The sequence below is a fragment of the Gadus macrocephalus genome, chromosome 11, assembly GCF_031168955.1.
Source record: "Gadus macrocephalus chromosome 11, ASM3116895v1".
In the NCBI taxonomy this organism is placed as follows: Eukaryota; Metazoa; Chordata; class Actinopteri; order Gadiformes; family Gadidae; genus Gadus; species Gadus macrocephalus.
The window spans coordinates 1,571,199-1,591,751 of record NC_082392.1 but is presented as its reverse complement, the minus strand read 5'-3'; the positions used below and the strand labels follow the sequence as shown (position 1 = coordinate 1,591,751).

Here is a 20,553-nt window from a genome sequence, read left to right as displayed (position 1 = left end):
CAATTTGGTCGGACCTGACTGGAAAGTATTACCCGACACGGTGGCGGGTGAAGTGACACAATTCACCATTCACAATTCACAATTTCCATCCCTGGTTCATACGTAGTAACGCATAACGTAATGTATGCATATGAGAGTCGTGGCTGATCTGCAGACCACCATGGGGTCCCTGTCATCTCGACTACGTGATGCATGATCCACAACACTGAGCACTAGCAGACTTGACCTTTGCAGTCACGGGTGATAAGCCCCCGTTCACTCCGTGTGGGTGCTTCCCCCCCACCATGGGTCGGGCCAGGGCCTACGACACACTCAGAGAGGCGTCTCTGACCAGTAACAACTCACACAGCCGTCTGTCGAATCACATGCTGGCCGTTAGGATACATGGAATGTGGTGAGGTCAATGTGTTGATACACCGAAGGTCAAGTGTCGGGGTGCCCTTGAGTGGAACAACAACAGACACCCTTGTTGAATGATGAATCTCGACCAGCTATACAGCCTGGGAATGTATTTTGAACGTTAACAGAGAACTACTGCTACACATGTTATTTAATTTGTCTGACTATTACTTGCTACTTATTACTTAGTATTTACCTTAGGAAATGACAACCAGGATAGGAGTCATTTTAATTAATCAACAAATACTTAATTGTATCTTGTGTCTTGTTAAAGTGTATGGATGTATGTATTTATGGATGGATGGATACTGTAATCTTTGTAAGCAATATGCCTTATTACCTAGCTGCCATCCATCTCAGCTCTAAATGCTAGCCAGTTAGTGTTTTGATCCAAGATGGCCACTGGGTGAATTAGGCCCATTGTTCCAAATGCTTCCACAGCAAGTTGTATTGAGAAGTGAGTTCCTTCCGCAACACAGTCAACAATACAGTTTATTGTTTGAAAGACATCTTGGCATGGGAACAAATAAATCAAGAGCGTCTGGGGAACTAATTGGTTCAGCATCATGTGAATAATGACTCGGTCTGGTTTCAAAAAGGTATCGTAAAGAACTGCCTCTGGCAGTGTGTAAACTAGAGACTTATTTCAATCCCGACCTTAATGTTTACCATGGACGTCTGTGCTTCTTGATTTGTTTGTCAAGTAGTGCAACTAGTCAACAAGGTAGCCTAAATGTGTTAGCCCTCCATGCAGCCTTTACTACAACCAGCTGTATCTAAAGTTACATGCATATGTAACAGATTAAAGAATGACAAATATTTTTGTATCCTTTCAGTTTATATTTTGTGGTTATGTGAGTTTTATTTCACCAAAATCTTGCATTGTTCATGTAGTCGTTTTAAGGTATTGGGAGATGTATTTGTTGTGTAACTGCGCCCTCTATTGGATAGTGGTGGCTATATGCTGGGTTTTTGCGTTCCTTTCTCAGTTTGCGTTCCACTGGATTGAGAGACACTGCGGTCAAGTGAGCCGCCATTCGTTCATCCGCGGTTAAACCAGCCGTCACACAAAATCTTCGTGCGCCTTTACTCTAAACAGCCTTTGGGTGGTATCTCGCAACGTTTTCAAAATAAAACCCTTCACCTACGTGTGTAGATATATAGAACACTAGCTGTCTTACGGCGGCGTCTAGAATGTCCGCACTTGCGGACATCTTGCCAGTCAGCTGCTCACCCATAACATTGGCCGTTTCTCAATTCCTAGCACGCGTACTACGGACTCGATGACTTGCAAGCACGTACTTGGCAAGTCCGTACTTCAAGCACAGACTTGCGAGCACGCGAGTACGTACCTGCAATTGGAACAGCAGCGGACTCGATGACGTCACCACCTCTGCTCGTCCGTTAACTGTTCCTCATTTAGGCATATACTACTGAACAATATAAACAAATGATATAAAACAAAATCCCAGCCTCTTTCATTGTCAAATAGTATGTAAATATTCTGAATGAATAAAAATTGAAAAGATATGCGTGTCCTGTCGTGTATGAGCTATACACACACGACTTTATATATATATATATTTATATATTATCTTATATTATTATTATTATTATTATATTATATAAATATATATATAAGTTAAGAGTAACTTAAGCTACAGTTGTGCGTCTTCTCCATATTGTCCGCCATCGTACTGCTGCGAGTGCGAAATGCATCCTGGGATTTATAGCGATTGCAAGCACACACGAGCCACCTCCGATGCATGCTCGGTGAATCCTTTATTATGTCCATGGGTGAAACCAGAGAATGTCTAATATGAGACGGGCTCTGGTGAAACGCATGGTGAAACGGCGAGATCGAGCACGCATCAAGAACACTTCCGGGTTTTACGACAGTACCAGAGAATGGCTCTGACCCATGACAAGTACGCGAATTGAGAAACGGCCATTGTGTTGGTAGTGGTACTGTATGTACTTTATAAATAACCATAACTTGCTACATTTTCAACCGTTTTCCCAACGGTTTGGTTTCTTACAAACCTTATTAACGTGGTTATAATATTGTACCTATTTTAAAACATTTCAATTTTTTTAGAATCTAACATAATTATTCATCAGTATCATGTATACGCAGGCCTTTGCCGTCTCGTCTCGAGCTTCTCGCTCACAACCAATCACGTTCTTCTGGAGGTCACTAGTTCTTAATTGATTTCAGCTGCGTCTCCCCCGCCTCTCCTCATAAAGCGCCCCCACCGTGACGGATGTTAATCGTTTATTTTGCGTTGGATTGCGTGGGCTGAACAATCCGGACATCGTGGCCACCGACGTGGACCCCCGCCACCGGGACTCACGCAGTGAGTAACGCGGGTAACTTCCTTCCTTCATGAGCACTGCACACATGTTACACTCTCCCCATCTCCTCCTGTCGTCTGTTCTCGCCCCTCTATTGTACATGTTTTACCGCTGGAGGTTAATGTGGATTTGCTGATGGAAGTGGTAGTTTGTGTTGAGTGGTTTATCTATGGGATCGACTGACTAACTAACGCTGCGGACCGCTACAGCACCGACCACCACACTGGGAAGTGTCCTCTGCTCACTGTGGAAGCAGCATGGAAGAACTGCAGCAACTCTGATGGAAACGAGGACCTCCACGCTGTTGAACACAAACTGTTCTAGGCCTACTACAAACCGAGGCGGTCCCACTCGTTTATAGATCTCGTGGTCAATGCGGCAGACCGCTGGACCTGGACGTCACCTTCTGCAGATACTTCACTGCCCTCAGGAATCCACGGATAACTTGAAACATGTCCGACTCCACATGTCCGAAAAATCAACGATGGAAACTTGTGGAAGGAAGAAAGGGGTCTGTTTTTGCTCAACCCATAACCCCACTGAGCCCTTCTGTGGAAACCTGTCTGACTGACCCTACTGACTGGGGGCCTGTTGATGTGTTTGGTCTGGTAGAAGGTTTGCTGCTTGTGATCTGCAAGGTGGTCCTGGGTTAGATGCGGTGTCTGACTTGCACACCACTCTCCCAATTCTATTCTTCTCTTTACTACTTTTCTACTTTCAATACACTTGCTGCTGCTGCTGTTGACCGCTGGTGGTGCAATGTGGTTTTTATTCGCGTATGTTCTGTGGACTTTGCATTTGTATTTTAATGAACATGTTTACTGCCTGTTAGACCTCGGATTGGCAAACCTAAACTCCTTCACTGGCAAAATGTAGATGCAAATTAAATGCCAAAATTAACATTTCAATATTCGTTTTGCGTATTTCACCAATAGCTTCGGAACTAGACGGACCTCGTATATAATTTGCTCTTCAAAGATGCGGTCTGGCGCCCCTCCGTTATATAACGTTTTCTGCCCGGTACGAAATAGACCGACCAATAGCAACCCTTTAGGCTATCTAATGTGAGGTTGGATATACGCAACATGTAGAGGTGTTTCAACAACAAAGATAGAAGTTGGGGAACTAAAGACTGTATGTGCTCACTAAAAGAACGAACGACTACTACTCAAAGATTTTGAGGAATATGTATTTCTGCATCACCCGTTCCAATGCTATGATTAGTCGAGGCCTATCCAATAGCATAGCATCGTCCCATTTTAGATCGCGCCCTTTAGACACGCCCCTTGGTAATTGAACAACGCACTTCAACGCAGAGGATCCAGAAGGATTTCACAACGAGTCCATTGGAAGATATCGAGGAACATGAACATCACCAATGAAGGAGAGTAACGTTTCCACTTGCTATAGGAATTGAGTGAAGCACTAAATAGTTAATAATAATAATGATAAAATGTGGTCACCATTTATTGACTTTTTGGGTAAGATTTGCTTTACTAATATAACCGCGTTAAAACCGCATTCCATTTACTTTTCTTGTGTAGTTTCCCACTATTCATTAAATGTTTTATAGAAGTAAAAAAGTAATCAATAGAACTATACACATTTGTACAACAATTAATCATTATACAGGATTTGAACATTTTCTATTCGAGCTCATGCTTCATAATATTTCCAAGGATTGCAGAGTACCAAATGATTTATGAACAGTTGTTTTTGTTCAGGAGCGGATTGTACTCCCAGAGGCTTCAACAGAGCAGGTCTGGAGCTGGGAGCTGCAGGTGGATGTTGGCCAGGAGCCGTTCAGTCCTACAGGAACAGACGGGTGAGCCGTGGAACTGCACATCCTATAAACTCCTCCTTGGCGTGGTCAAACGGTTCAGAATAAAACTGGAATTCAGTCATTGGTTGTGATTGGCTTGTTAGCCAAGCGTTCTCAGCCTTAGGACTAGTGTCCTTATGAAGATTAGATGTGTGGCTGGGTTTGGGAGTTTATAGGAAATGACACTTCTCAAGAACGCACAGAATGGGAGAAGATAAGCTATTGACATCTGAGTGAGCGAGGAGAAAAAAATCTCCAGTGTTTAAATGGATTTTGTCTTGTTTCAGTAGAGGTGACGGAGGCGGTCGTCTGGAGGTGCTCGTCTGGAGGTCCGTGGCGGTCGTCGGGAGGTGCTCGCCGTGAGGTCCGTGGCGGTCGTCTGGAGGCGCTCGCTGCAGGTGGAGGGAAGGCCGGGAGCCGTGCAGCCCAACGGATGCAGAACGGTGAGACACGGAACTTCACAGCTGCACATTTTTTCTAGGCTTGGTGAATTGTTTAGAATTAAAACTTTGACATGCAGCCACAGCAACTCTGAGGTGTTCTGAAAAATGTCAGATGCATTCTCAGCCACTAGGACCAGCTCCAGGATGTAGGCTAGGTGTGTGTGGCTGGCTGTTGGGTTAAATAATACCTCACTCAAGACTGCACAGTAGGGCATCAGTGAGATCTGTGGGAGCTAAAGCAGAGGAGGAGTTGATGATCTGCATCATGTACGGGGAGAAATGTGCAGTGTGCAAATGGAACGCGTCATTCGCCTTTCAGAAGGACTGAGGCGGAGGTCCTGGAGGCAGAGGCCAGCCTGGAGGCGGCGGTGGCCTGGAGGTCCTGGAAGCGTCCAACCTGGAAGGGGCGGCATGGAGGGCCAGGTGGCGGCTCCTCATCCAGTAAAGTTAAACTCATCTTCAGTGCATCCATGATGAAAGGGGAGAAATGTTCCAGTGTGCAACTGGAACTTGTGTCTCACATTTCAGAAGGGCCTGGAGGCGGCCAACCTGGAAGGCCTGGAGACGGCCGAGGTCCTGGAGGCAACGGCGGTCCTGGAGGCAACGGCGGGCCTGGAGGTGGAGGTAATCTGCAGGTCCTGGAGTCGGTGGGCCTGGAGGCGGCGGTTGGGTCCAACCTGGAGGGCCTGGAGGCGGTGGTGGAGACCAACCTGGAGGTCCCGGCGGTGGCGTCCACCTGGCGGCGGTCAGCCTGGAGGGCCCGGCGGCGGCGTCTTGGAGGGCCCGGCGGCGGCGTCTTGGAGGGCCCGGCGGCGGCGTCTTGGCGTCTTGGCGGTTGTATGTATTATTGGGAACTGAAACCCTCACCGAAGACCCCCCCCCCCCCCACCTTGACTAAGACATTGTCTGGGGGAAACACTGAACCGGGTTGTATCACTTAATAGTGAGTACACTAGGGTAGCTGGGTCATCTCCAAATGGTAACTGAGTGTTTGCGCCAGCAGGATTGAAGGAGTCACTGGGGATGAAGATCACTGCTCAGGGGCTCATCTTTCCGGAGAAGGTACATAAATCTACAGCTGATGTGATTAAAGTTCTGCAGTTCAGATCCGCTGATAAATGGTCCCATACCGTATCCACAGCGTCCTCATGGTGCAGGCGGTCAAACCTCCACCTCTTTGAAGAGACCAAGCAGCTTGATGACTGACTGGTTCTTTATACTCAAGACCTCGTCCCGGAGCAGAGGACGGACCTAAGGCCCGCAGCGCAGCAGACTAGAGACTCCATGTGGAACCGGTAAGATACTGGATTCACCATCTTGAAGACATTTTCATTTATTCAACAAGGTTAGTTTTGTTTGGCGGGTATGTTGCTTTGATACTAGGGGCTTCTTCTGTAACAAACTTTCTAGAGAATAAGATCTGACTTCAGCCAATCAGCGGGATGTCCTTGAACAAGAGCCAATGGCTGAAGGTGCTCAAACGCATTCTTTTGACTCGCTCCTCTACTATTGCTGTAATCAAGCTGGATGGCTATTTTGCTCCTTCTACTGACAAAATCAAGTCTGCCACCTCGTGGCTGATGAGGGCGTAGCAACTCGGGGTACATAGGAAACATGATAAGAAGAGCCTGTTTTTGATGGTTGGATCGTACACCTAAATGTTTTTACATCAAAATATCGCCGAACCCCATGTTTGACAATGCTTGTTTTCATCCTTTCTATGTAGCTTTGATTTATCCTTACCTTTTCTTGTGACCCATTCCCCTTAGGTTCAATTAAGTTGACCTCTCCTTCAGGCGACTTAAAGGGAGACCAGATGTGCGGCAGCTGGGTGTCATCGTGCAGAGACCCAACGCTGGTAAATATTCACTTCCTCCTTGAACAGACCTAACGCGTCAAACGGCAATTATATAATCCCTCCTGATCTTTATAATGGTCTGAAGACAAGTCTTTTCTGTGAACATCTCCACTGACTAGTGTGCTCTTAATTAAATTAAAGTTAATTAAATGCAGTAACTCCAATGCACCTGGAGGCTCGTATTGAATTTTTTTGAAACCTGGTTCTCCAGCACTAGGACTGTTGAGGTAAATAAATGCTTGTTTTTTCGCTAATTTAAGTCTATGAAATCAAATGCTGATTGAGACCAGATGGGGCTGTTCCTGCATTTATAGACATTTGATTGCCCTTGACACTGATTCTACTTTTTGCATCAATTTACTTCACAGTACTGAACTACACCAGTGTGTCCTCCCATAAACCCTGAGGATCCCTGGATGGCTACACCAGCACATTAATCCACACCCAACATCAACACACAGTGCACACTCTATAGAGCTCGTAAGTCCGCCCCTTGCGGCGGGACCTCGTGAGATCGTAAGTTATGACTGGGTTTCAATGGAGAGAAAGTAATTATTTTCTCCATTTTATGTTGCACCACATTTTGGGGGAAGAATGTTTGAATCAATCTTTGTCATTTATTTCTGTACTCCATATCTGTAATCCCAGCTGTTGTATTTTAACACGGTAGCTGGGAACCCTCTTTATAGGGAGCGACTAGAGGGACGAGGCTGGAAGCAAACCTGAGCCTGGATCTTAACCTTCTTTCTAAACCTAATGCCGCAATTTAACCGCAAATAAAGTGAGGCCTAAAGTAACTTGACTCTCTTACCTAAACTTGCTTGCCTAAACTCGCTTGTCTAAACTCGCCTGCATAAAACCTAAACTCGCTTGCATAAAACCTGAACTCGCTTGGCTAAACTCGCGTCGCTTGGCTAAACTCGCGTCGCTTGCCTAATATCTGAACTCGCTTGCCTAAACTCGCTTGCCTAAACTCGCTTAGCTTGACTCGCTTGCCTGTACTCGCTTGCCTAATACCTGAACTCGCTTGCATAAAACCTAAACTCGCTTGCATAAAACCTAAACTCGCTTAGCTTGACTCGCTTGCCTGTACTCGCTTGGCTAAACTCGCTTGCCTAATACCTGAAGTCGCTTGCCTGAAGTTGCATGCCTAATACCTGAAGTCGCTTGCCTGAAGTTGCATGCCTAATACCTGAAGTCGCTTGCCTGAAGTTGCATGCCTAATACCTGAAGTCGCTTGCCTAAAACCTAAACTCGCTTGTCCAAACACGTTACACAAAGTTAACCATCCATAATCTTTAACCCAAACCAGACTTGTCCTTGGGTCGCTCCACTTTAATTTAGAAGTTTCTTCTTTTACCTCATCTGCGTTTTGAGTTTCATTCTTTGAGGGCTTGAAGTGCTTTGGAGGATATTTGAACCTTTGTTTGCCGCATCAATAAGCATGCTTTATCTTTACCCATTTTGTTTTGGATTGCATTTCTATGTGTAATCCGGCCAAATGTTCAGTGTCCTTACATGTAATGTCTATGGTCTGACGATAATCTGACCTCTTCATGAAGCAGAATGTGTGTGTGAATGTTGTCCCGTGAGCTCCAGGCTCTCTGTGGGCCTGTCAACGTCTCTTTAGCAAAAGGTTGGAGAGTGAAATTCATTTTTGTGCCATTTTCATGTGTTCCTGAGAATTTCAGACCTGTGGTGTTTCACATGAGACCTTAATGGGACCTTTTCTTTTTCTTCCTGCATACGTAATGCCTACATTAGTAGGGTGATCACTGTTGATCCCAATATTGATCATTAACCACCTCATTCTTTGGGATTACAAATCATGTAATTTATGAGCATATTTGCAAATGCCTCCAAATATCAGATTGCGTAAAAACGAATGAAATGTAACCTGCTTGATTTAAAGAAAATAAAACATCCAAATATTATAAACCTGTTTTGTGTTGCTCTCTTACCATGTGGAAATGAGCAGATGGATATGTTTAGCTCTGATTTGCTGCCTCCTTTTGGTGTGGTGCTGGGATTTGTCTAATATACTATTATCATTTCCAGGATAAGTTAATAACCTAGTATAGCCTACCCGGAAAAGAAGGGATATGATGGCCAGGGCAGGCTGTTTCGGTGTAAGTGAAATCCGCGAGCTGCTGATCATGTGAGAGAAGGTTATGTAGTCACATTAAAAAATACCTTTGAAAGATGGTAGGCCTACGATCTACGAGAGACGCAGAGGAACTTTCCTTATGAGGCTTTTGTCGGGATAAAAAAACAAGTGCTCAGCAAAATGAACAATAAGTTGACGTTTTTGCACTTGTAAATAGTTAATTTCGTTTGTAGCCTTTACTCAGACGTGAGCTCATTCTTGCATGCGGGTGTCCGGCTTGGCAGTGTAAAAAGGCCTATACATCATCCTGCCCAACAATATGGGCAGGATCTAGACCAAGCTCTCCTAATCGGGTCAGCAATAGCCGGGTTTCAATGCCCAGAATCTGAGTTTGAATGCTACTGAATTAATGGAATGTTGCATTTTTTGTTTTGCATCATAGATTCTAAATTGCGCGCCAATCAATGAAACCTTATGCGGAATCAGATAGTCGGCTCTTTGCTGCACATTAAGATAAATGTAGTTGTCACACAAGCTATTTTTGTAATTATTTCAGGGGGGAAAATGCCTTGAAAAAATGTAGTAGTGCGTTCAGGATAAGGACTAATGTAGCATATGTCAGCCTAGGCCTAATCAATTGTGTTTTAATATCTTTAGCATTCATATTATTGCAGTCTAATCTTTTCGTAGGCTATTCTGTTGATGGCCTTGATGGGGAGATATTTTAACGCTTTAACCCCATTTTCCTGCATCATTCCTGCGTCACCCCCTCCTACGGAGCCCATTTCAGCACCGTGTCAGACGGTTACAATCCTACGAACGTCGTGAGTGCAGTGAACGCGCGTTCGAAGCACTCCAAAGAAATTTACGATGGCTTGCAAGATCCATCGTGAGAATGATCGTACGAGCATCGTTATCGGGAAACGGAGCCCTGATGCCCATGATCCTCTGTTGGTGCTTACATTGATGGATAGATTTTGGCTTTTATTATGAATATTCATGACATGCAAACATCTCGCCTCTGCTAGGCTAACAGCACTGTCCGTAACACACGCACGCACAAACACGGGACAGGAACACACACACACACACGGCCACGGTGGAGAGGTCATCTCTCTTATGACGTCACAATGAGCTGCATGACGTTGGAATTTTTTTCTAAGAATCTTTAACGTTTGCATGTCTACTGTTGCACACATATTGAAAAACGCTTCTGAACAAAAGACATCGCTCGACGATTTCCGTCTGATTATTAATAAGCTTATTCTGTCTGTGTTGTTTCTGCAAGGAACGAACGAAAAACAAAGGTATGTTACGGTCACAATTAAATGATTTACTCGGGAACGGGCTGTTAAATAGGATTCATTTGTTGAGTTTATAGGCTCTGTCGTATGTGTGCGATCGTTTATCTGACGCATCGTTTCATAACGCGGCCCTCAAGTCGGACAAGTCGTTTTATTTTTCCCATCACATTTAATCGGTCACCATAATGCAAAATTGCATTATGTCAGCACTTTGAAGTGGGCTATAGACCGAATGTCACATAAGTTCAGGCACTGACTGATATGACCATACTAACTGTTGTACCGACTACTTGTACACAATGAACCATTAGATTTTACTGTATAGATTTAGGGAAAATGTCATTTGAAAAACGTACACGGCCCCGAGCCGTCCGTCGGAGCCCTTCCTCGCCGCTTAATGTCTGGTCGTTTGGAAAGCTGCAGCTTGGCGGCGCGGTGGCGGCCGGTGGGCGGAGCCGAGGATAGATGGATGGCGCCCGGCCCCGCCCACCCGCAGTCCCGTCTCGGGGTCGGGCCCAGGACCCCAGGTGATGCGCGGTCCCGGTCCCGGTCCCGGTCCCGGCCCCGTCCCCGTCCCGTCTGGACCGCCGCTGCCTTTTTGCCGATAGCCGGCCGCCCTTTCCAATATGGCGGCCACGTTGACGCAGAGCAGCAACGGGTCCAGGCAGCCAATCAGCGTCTTTGTAAATATGTCTGCTCTCCACACTGACCATCTTTAAGATCCCACGTCATGCTTTTTTAGGGTTATTAATTGCATTTGGGGGTACTACTAGAATACCACATGCTGGTATGTTAGAAATACCCCTTATTATTCTCTCGGTGTTCATTTCTGCTAAACCAATTTCAGGGTTTTTCAAAAATGGTCTGATTTGTATCATGTCGCTTTAGGCCCCCCTTCCGAGTGGCCCAGTCTGCTGTGATTGGTCGATTTGGCGTCAGATTGGCGTCTCGGAAATACCCCAGCAATGCACTGTAATTGAACTGTGCACATTTGAGAAGCCTTCTGCGAACAAAATAAGGTATTTCATCAATGACTGTAGGCTAGGTGAAACGAGATCCACGTTTATAAAATCTCTCTCTTTGCTTATATCTATATATCGCTATGTCAGACGGACAAAAATCAAATCAGACAAACTTTTAAATAATTGTCATTTTTAATTTCATATTTGAATATAAATCTCTGACATATTTACAGAATTTATAAAAAAGCAAACAAAATATCCTGTTGACAATTTTTGTGAGGGGGTGGTCACTGATTGTATTACTATAAGAGTAAGTTAGATATATATGTGCGTGTGTGTGTGTGTGTCAGTGTGTGTGTGTGTCAGTGTGTGTGTGTGTCAGTGTGTGTGTCAAACAGGAACGGGGGGAGATTCAGTCATTGTAGACGCTTGTCTCTGCGACGCCGTTCCGAGACATCTGCAGTTCAGGCAGTCTTCATTGTTCCTTAATAGCATGCTATAATTATCCAAGTGAAGTGTGCGCAGACCGCACAGAACGAAAGAAGAGCAATCATCGTCTGAGGCCCCTCTCGTCGGGCGGTCGCTGTCCGGTGGAACGTGTTGTAGCGAGAGGCCACACAGGACTTCCTCGCAGGGTTGGCGCAGCACGAGGTTGGCGCAGCACGAGCTGCGAGTCCAAGTCCGACCGGTCAAAGGTCACATCAGTAGAACACGTACAAAAGAAGAGTCACGCTGTGACCCGTCTGCGGGCCGGGCCGGGGGTTAAGGCGTAAAAGAAAACGAGCGTTGAAGAGCATACGGGCCTAGCACACAGGCTAAGCTCTCCTTTAAAACAGGACGCCCCCCCCCCCCCTACCGTCACCAACACTGGCCCCCGGCCGCGCGTACATTGACCCCCAAAACATGGTTGGTAACATATCTCTTTATATAATGGTATATTGGTCTGTAGGAATAGCCGACTTGAGTTACGAGTTCTATGGTTTGGCTTCCAGAGTATTAAAGACCGGATCTTGGGACTGGAGATTTGACCAACGAAGATCCTCGTCCCTCGTCTTAAAACCCAAGTCAGCGCTTTGTCACAGAGGTAGGTGATGGCACAACTTGAACATGTATTGCTGAATTAAACATGATTCGACCGCATGTCCGTCGGTATGACCTCCTAGACCGATGGCTGGGTTACCGCACCGAGTTTAGCCTGGTGGTACACACCTGTGGAAATGTCATGGACGATATGAGACTTGTCCACACAGAACTGCTACACAACCTGTTTGGCCCTTCTCCTCTAGGGGGCGCTGGTCTGGTAGTTTAGGGTGTCACTGACGCTATCCACGGTGTACAGGTGTGGTTAACTCTGAAATAACTATATTTACTTGAAGTTGGCATCCACACATTCATTTTTAATCTTTTGTTTTTCTTATCAAAGTACATAAAGGTTTCATACAGTCGTGGCACTTTTGCCACCAGCTCCAGTATAGCCAGTTACCGACCGGTGTGGTGCGGTGGCAACTGGTTTCAGACCATTGGGTTTATGGCACCAGGTGGACCAAGTGTTCCCTTAACCACTGAGCACCAGTAGATCAGATGATGGAGCGACAGGCCGCTGCCCGCCTCACAGTCACATGACCTCGCAGGTAGACCCAGACCTGTTTCAAACCAGGCGTCTGATAGGTCGAGGTCCCCTGACCGCATGGGCGGGGGGGGGAAAGCTGTTTTACAATCCTTCACCTCACGTGGAAACAACTAAGCCCCGTCGAAATGACGGCCCCCCGTTTGTGATGCGACTGGGTTAGGACCCCCCCCCCCCAAGCTCAGGATTCAGGTGGGGGCTGTCAGGAACATACTGGAGGAAAGGAGTCCAAGCTGGTGAGGAGTATGAGGTCTGGTAGTGTTGGACGTAGGGGCCCAGAGGAGGGGGACCACAATCAGCTAGACTAGAGGGGGCGTTTGGTTTAGGTCCCAGGTACTCCCTGTTTCGGACGGTGCCGGTATGCAAAAAGAAACATCACAGAATACGGGAAAACCTTTCAGAATAAAAAAAAAAAGTCCACTGGTCAGATCGTAACCTGTAACAACATTACATACTTTTCAATATAATTCAACCTTATTGGAAATGTTTGATGGATAGTGACGGTGGCCGTTGTTAAAAACAAACACAGCTGGGGTTCTGACCAGCTGGGCTCTTTCTCGGGACGGACTGGCGCCACCTCATGGAGGCAAATGGAATAGCGATCACTTTGGTGGTAAATGACGCTGCCTTTTGTTTCAAGCACAACTTGACGAGCTGAGCTAGCATGGGGCTAGGGCTAGCAGCAACTCAGTGGGTCAATAATGGTGCATTCATAACGACAGGGAAAACGGAGATCACATTTACTAAGATTGAGTTTGTATTAGACTACAATTTAGGTCAATTGAACGTCCCCAGCCTCGTCAGAACACCAGCCATGTCTGACTCTCTGTCGGTCAGAGATTGAGATGCAGAACGACCAATCAGTCAAAAACGAAACTTTCAGAACCCATCTGCACAGACATCAACAAAACTGATTAATGACCCAAAATTACAAATTCAATAGCTAAAAATACAAAATACCAAGGCATATTGCGTGTGTATATATATATATATGTATATGTATACTGTATATATAAACCACAATTAATGCAAATTAACATTCAGATCACCTGCCCGTCCGGGGCTGATCAAGAGCACACGATTAAATGATCAAAGCACAAGGAGTTTCCTGACCACCTTGACAAACAATAAAGGTGATCATTTTTCAATAAAGGCAATGTGCTTTAAGCCTGCCGACGTTACAGTAACCGTTTAACTATCTTAACTATTCACTGGTAACATTCAATATTTTCTAACTTAGGATACTTTTGAGAGTAAACGCAACCGCTTGTACTTTGTAAGATTCTCATCCATTCAGAACGTGTGTGTGTGTGTGTGTGTGTGTGTGTGTGTGTGTTTTGGCTGATCACGATGAACGCACAGAATAAAAAAATATCCATCGGTTCGAGACGCCATTTTGCGTCCCGCCGGTTGCCGTGGAGACTGGCGCGCTCCCGCTCTCCCCAGAGCCTCCCCGCACATTCAGCCTTCGTCAGGTGGCCCCTCAGTGGTCGACCCGGGGGTCATGTGACCACATTGACGACCAATCAGATAAAAACGGTACACTTTAACAAAATAAAAAAATAACAGAATGAACCTCAAACCGATCGCCGATACCTCCGGAGGATCCGGGGGCGGGCCCTTCGCCGTGCTAAACGAACCGACGCCATTGGTCGAGAGCTCACTTGGCTCCCTGAACCCTATTGGCTGGTGTGAGGTGGCCTCGTGGTGGTGGTGGTGGTGGTGGTGGGGGGGGGGGGGGTGGGGGGGGGCTACAGCATGGCGATGCTCTCGGGGGTGCAGTTGAGGTGGGTGGAGGTGCTGCTGCCGCCGGGGGACTTGAGACCCTTGGAGCCGGTGCCCAGGGCGGTGGGCCGGGCCCCGGGGCCCAGCACGATGCCAGAGCCGTGGTGGAGGTGGTGGTGGTGCAGGTGGTGCTGCTGGTAGACGTGCTGCAGGCCGGCCAGCACCGTGTCGTGGCTGACGGAGCCGAACTCGTAGGTGAAGGTGCCGTAGAAGACCAGGATGTCCACGGTGAACACCCACTCGCAGATGGCCGCCGCGTGCTGCAGCACGAAGCTCTCGTGGACGAAGAACGCGCCGCCTGGGAGGGGTCAGGGGTCAAGGAGGCACGACGGTAGGGACCGGACCGGGCCAGACCGCGCTAGTCGAGCCAGAGAGGCCAGACCAGTACACGCTGATCTAACCATCTGACGGTTTGGACTTTGGTAACTCATTACGACAAGACTGGCCGCATGCGGGACGACAATAGAGTTCACCCCCCCCCCCCCCCCCCCCCCCCCCCCACCACCACCAATAGGCAGCTCACTGGGCCGACGCTGGTCGCTCAGTGTGGAAACGACATTAGGATAAACTGAGTCAAAATACAGTCCAGATATCTTGATAATATATAATACCCTTCCCTTACTGTTAACAAGCCTAAAACAGACAGATTAGTCCCACGATGAGGCCAGACGTTTCCCTGAAGACGTTCCCGACCTCATCCTTCCTCCTCCAACAGCAGCGTCGGTGGGCGTTCCCACTCCGGCCCAGGGGGGGCGCCACTGAAAGGATACTGAGGACGAGGGACACCATGGCGGCGATGGCCAGCGCCACGCGGCAGTGGGCCCATCCAGTAGTCGAGCGCCGTGACGGCCACGCGGTACGTCAGCACGCACTGCAGGCACACGAACAGCAGCCCCGCCGGGAACGCCACCCCCGCCCCCACGTAGTGCAGGGACTTGGCGTGGTCCACCTGGGGCAGACGGCGCGGTCAGACAGGGGGGGGGGGGGCGTGTGGTCAAAATGTCTGCCTGTGTGTGTGTGTCTATAGTGTGTGTGTATCCGTCTATAATGTGTGTGTGTGTGCGTGCGTTTGCATCTATACTGTGTGTCTGTCTAGTGTGTGTGTGTGCGTGTGTGTCCCACTACAGTCTGTCTAGTGTGTGTGTGTGTTCCTCTACAGTGTGTGTGTGTGTTCCTCTACAGTGTGTGTGTGTGTGTGTGTGTGTGTGTGTGTGTGTGTGTGTGTGTGTGTGTGTGTGTGTGTGTGTGTGTGTGTGTGTGTGTGTGTGTGTGTGTGTGTGTGTGTATTGTGTCTCAGTGTGCATTATGAGTGCAAGCGTGTGCGTGGTAGAACTGCATCTCTGGGAGTAGCAATGGTCGGGAGAGGATAGCAAGACGCTAGCTTTAATCTGCTTAGCCCTGCCGCTAACAGGTGGCCTGTGCTGCATTCAAAGGAAGGGAGCTTGTGTGTTGCCTACAGTAGGAACGTAACTGTTGAGTAAATACGTCTCTGGAGACGACTGGTGTTTGCATGACAAAAACACGAGACACATTTAGAATGACCAAGACAATGAGATCCTAGTTGTAACAAGATCTGAATTAACTTAATACATCCGGAATACAATATTAATGCAATTAGTTTGGATGTTGAACAAGAAACAAATCAATCACATTCAAACTAATAGCATTAATATTGTATTCCTTGACTTTAAGTTTTCCACTGTAAAGGTTAGATGTGTTGCATCGGTTCATAATAATAATGTTTTCCACCATTCAAAGTTTCTGCTTGGTTTGCCGACTCAACCTGTCGGCCCATTGGCCAGACGCATGCCCCGCCCCCAGCCCCCAGCCCCGCCCTCGGGCTTTACCTGGAAGTTCCCCACCATGACCAGCCCCACGGCGTTGGTGCAGCCCGACACCAGGGCGCTGGTGTTCAGCAGGCAGTGGTGCTGTGCTCGATCACCTGAGCGTAGCGCAGCAGGCACACCATGATCACTAGGGGGCGCCAGAGGGAGGGACGGGAGTCAGGCAGAGACACACACACTGAACAACTCTTAAGGCCGATTAGGGTCGTTTTAGACGCAGAGACGTAAGCACGTAATTTACACAAGGGACTTGTTTTAGACAAGTTTGATTCACGGTTCCTTTAAGGTTCCTTAAGGATTGCGCGCGTTGCAAGGGGATTCTCCGCCAGAACAGTAGGGGAGCAACGAACGAATCTGTGGGCGTGGAAGTGGAAATCGCTGGCTTGTTTATATTTATGCACTTCCAGTATTTTCGACGAGAGTAGCAGTAGCTAAGTTTAGGTTAGCGGTCTTTTTCCACACTCTGAACGATGTTAAGGTTGCTGTAAAACCGGAAATGTGAGACTCCTGAAAGGATGTGGTTAGCTGGCCAATCACAGTCTTTGCGAGCTGCGTAGGGCCGTAGTGTTTTAGTCGCATAGTCAGGAATTTTGGGCGACGCACTTAAGCACGTAAGGGGGGGATATTTTACCGCGCAAGGGGGGTTATGTATCTTACGTGCTTACGCGTTACGTCTAAAACACAGCATATATCGGCCTTTAAAGGGGACATATTATTCATAGAGTGGGATTGGCCGTTACAAGCCGTTTTTCCAAAATCCGCCTCTACTGACATCACAAGAGGGCGTGTCCACCTAGATGTGTGATGGATACATCGGTCTACCAGCCTATCCAGTGGACTGCAGTAAACGTTGCTCATCTATCCGTCATATCCTGTCGGTCGTGGAGGATGAGGGGCGGGACTACGTCCATTGATCAGAGAGTGCAGGGTATTTATAGAGGTCCGTGCGCGTCTTCGCTGGCCGGTCTGTGTAACCAGAGCCGGGCGAAACGCTGTCTGACGCACGCGTTCTGTCGGAATGCTTTCACAGTTCACAGCCTCATTGTCGGGATCAAAACATTAGAACATACAGTCCCAAACAGAGCCCTCTCCTCATCCCCAGTTGAGAGTTTGAGTGGAGAGAGAGAGGGTTGGGGCCTCATGCGGTCAGCGTGTCTTGTGATGTTTTAGGGCCGATACCGATTTCTTTTCATCAGCCTTAGCCGATGACGATACACCGATACTGATATTTGGAGCCCATACAGCTTTTCAATGAAATCATAAAAATTACACAATGATTGCAAATTTAACAAGTCTCAATTTAAAAAAGGAACACTTATTGAACTGTCGGTATATCGTGCTGGGGGAAAATTCCCCCCCAAATAATAGGTGAAAAAAATCGGGCGATGCCAATGCAAGTAAAAAAAAACGCAAATATCGGCCAATAAGATCAGTCGGCCGATACATCGGTCGATCACTAGTTATCGTCCCTTCAGTCATTCAGCAGAACCCTTCACCCCGAGGGACTCTCAGACACACGTCATTAAAGGAACGGTGAGCGGAACGACCCTCTGAACATCGTAATTACTAATAAAAAAATATTTAAATATTTAATAACACTAGGATACAAAACTACTATCAACTAACCCTAACCCTATGTTATCCTCCCCCATAAAAAAAAAATAGGCACATACACGAATGATAAGTGAAGGAGACATATTTGCTTATGAATTGATGTGGGCTTACCCATGAACGCCCCGACGTTCCCGATGAGACTGAACAGGCAGCTCTCTGGGGGGAAGGACCCACACTTACTGCATAGAGGAGAGAAAAGAAGGACCGCAAACATGTTACTACACAGGAAGAGGAGGGACAAACACGTTACTACACAGGAAGAGGAGGGACAAACACGTTACTACACAGGAAGAGGAGGGACAAACACGTTACTACACAGGAAGAGGAGGGACAAACACGTTACTACACAGGAAGAGGAGGGACAAAAACGCGTTACACAGGAAGAGGAAGGACAAACATGCGTTGCACAGGAAGAGGGACAAACACGCATTACAAAGGAAGGGGAGGGACAAACACGCATTACAAAGGAAGGGGAGGGACAAACAACGCATTACACAGGAAGAGGAGGGACAAACACGCATTACACAGGAAGAGGAGGGACAAAACACGCGTTACACAGGAAGAGGAGGGACAAACACGTGTTACACAGGAAGAGGAGGGACAAACACGCGTTACACAGGAAGAGGAGGGACAAACACGCGTTACTACACAGGAAGAGGAGGGACAAACACGCGTTACTACACAGGAAGAGGAGGGATCAAACACGTGTTACTACACAGGAAGAGGAGGGACAAAACATGCATTACACAGAAAGAGGTGTGACAAACAAGCGTTACAAAAGAAGAGGAGGGACAAACACGCATTACTACACAGAAAGAAGAGGGACAAACCAAACAGGAAGAGGAGGGACAAACAAGCGTTACTACACAGGAAGAGGAGGGACGAACATGCGTTACACAGAAGAGGAAGCATAAACATGCAAAACAGGCAGAGGAGGAAGGAGAAGAGAGAAAACAGAGTTGCTTATCGAAGACAACGTCTAACCACATTCTTGAAACATGATATTGAGTGGCTCTGGGATGATGGTGCACATCGATCTAATCCTGATTAAAGTAGCACTCGCTGGCGTGGTTAAGTGAACACCTCAACTCTGGTCTAAATACCATTGCGGTTCAGAATGCGATGAAGGCGGAACCCGCATCAGTGAGAAGGGTGAGGAGGAAGAGAAGGCGCCGGAGGGCCGGGAGAGAGATGAGGAGAGGGGGGGGGGGAGGGGGGTGCGGAGGAGAGGCTGTGCTGACCTGATGAGCGGGATGTCCTGGATGGTGCAGCAGGTCTTGGGGAAGCCAGGTCGAGGCATCTCCTCTGTGCAGGTGACGTTGTAGTACCTGTACGGGCAACACACAACACACGAGGTAATGGCACTCGATCTCTTTAAACCCAACATATGAGGGCTTTTTGCTATACAGTGTGTGGGGTTGGGGTTGGATGATCTGAGCATGTTAACCCTTCTCAATAACATTCATTTCAGTCTATTACCCAAGGATGCACCAATTATCGGTTGCACATCGGAATTGTCGATATTCGCCGTCAACAACTGCCATCAGCCTATCGGCCAGTAGGATTACATCGACCGATGGCAGTGGCCGATGTTTGTCTGTTTCAAAGAAGCGCAACACTTTTGAAACTATTTTGAAAGCAATTTTAGCTAAAATAAACTTTTCTACAAGACATCTTCACCGAATAATTTGTGCTCTGCCAAATTGTTATTTTAACGTCAGTATCGGCCAAGAACGTTACAATCTGGTCAAACCCCGTATCTTTACTGCTTACCCTACATGAGTCAACTCTGCTATTTAGTCACGAGCCATCGCCCTTCCCCTAGAGCCTTTCTCTTTTAGGGTTCGGTTCCCGGGCTAGCTGTCTGGTACTGGTGAACCGTGGTTGTCATGGATACGGCCAAGGCCCAGCTGCAGTACGGACACAATAACTCATGTCACAGCGGGTGGTTTTACTTGATCTTTTCTCACCAGTTCTCCACAGGACAGACGTGATGGTTCATCACTGCCATGGCGTAACTGGAGGGGAGATGAAGCAGTGTTAGCTGGACCACACACGCAAGCTAACCCACTCGCTCTTCGCTCTGATCTACGTCATAAGCATTTAGCGCGTTTATTAGGGTGTAAAGATATTTACACCCCTAATAAACGCGTATTCATACCCCTAGCATTTATCCAAAAGCGACTAAATGTGTATTTCCTTACAGGGTACTACAGAGCCAGTAGGGGTCAGGGCCCTTTAGAAAGGTCAGGCTGTGTGCACATCAGGGGGCCGAGAGGACTAACCCCCCCCCCCCCCTGACTGGGAGGGAGGCCCCTGGCCCCAACTGCACCCTGCTCCCACCAAACACGCCATGTTACCCCCCCACACCTCACTCACGCACCTATAGACCTCTGAAGAATAAGTCCCGCCTCCGAGGCTCCTGGGATATAA

The 20,553-nt window shown here is 47.5% G+C and overlaps 2 protein-coding genes and 2 long non-coding RNA genes across 4 annotated transcripts; 2 read left to right on the top strand and 2 right to left on the bottom strand.

The window, feature by feature from the left end:
- The first annotated feature begins 2,370 nt into the window (after window positions 1-2,370).
- Window positions 2,371-5,877, top strand: LOC132467463 (uncharacterized). Its single transcript, XM_060064775.1, has 4 exons — window positions 2,371-4,579; window positions 4,864-5,019; window positions 5,339-5,460; window positions 5,548-5,877. Exons 1-4 carry the CDS (start codon window positions 4,450-4,452, stop codon window positions 5,875-5,877), a joined length of 738 nt encoding a protein of 245 aa, XP_059920758.1. The 5' UTR covers window positions 2,371-4,449.
- Window positions 5,878-5,960: 83 nt separating this feature from the next.
- On the top strand, window positions 5,961-7,411 carry LOC132467933 (uncharacterized). Its single transcript, XR_009528128.1, has 4 exons — window positions 5,961-6,081; window positions 6,161-6,314; window positions 6,789-6,877; window positions 7,246-7,411. It is a non-coding gene; the product is annotated as an uncharacterized LOC132467933 (long non-coding RNA).
- Window positions 7,412-7,486: 75 nt separating this feature from the next.
- LOC132467934 (uncharacterized) lies at window positions 7,487-8,003 on the bottom strand. The gene is made up of 2 exons (XR_009528129.1): window positions 7,916-8,003; window positions 7,487-7,688 (listed from the first exon to the last, which is right to left on the bottom strand). It is a non-coding gene; the product is annotated as an uncharacterized LOC132467934 (long non-coding RNA).
- Window positions 8,004-11,423: 3,420 nt separating this feature from the next.
- LOC132467302 (transmembrane protein 150A-like) lies at window positions 11,424-20,195 on the bottom strand. The gene is given in 8 exon segments (XM_060064499.1): window positions 11,424-14,960; window positions 15,433-15,481; window positions 15,483-15,611; window positions 16,510-16,595; window positions 16,598-16,636; window positions 18,232-18,299; window positions 19,362-19,448; window positions 20,091-20,195. Coding segments are annotated over 8 exon segments (831 nt in total). The 5' UTR covers window positions 20,132-20,195; the 3' UTR covers window positions 11,424-14,628.
- Window positions 20,196-20,553: the final 358 nt, after the last annotated feature.

Excerpts from the sequence above, each read along its gene's own strand:
- LOC132467463 (XM_060064775.1), top strand. The coding sequence starts at position 4,450 with ATGATTTATGAACAGTTGTTTTTGTTCAGGAGCGGATTGTACTCCCAG. Across the intron at positions 4,580-4,863 it reads AGTCCTACAGGAACAGACGG|TAGAGGTGACGGAGGCGGTC; the intron begins GTGAGCCGTGGA and ends GTCTTGTTTCAG. Across the intron at positions 5,461-5,547 it reads AGGTGGCGGCTCCTCATCCA|AAGGGCCTGGAGGCGGCCAA; the intron begins GTAAAGTTAAAC and ends CTCACATTTCAG.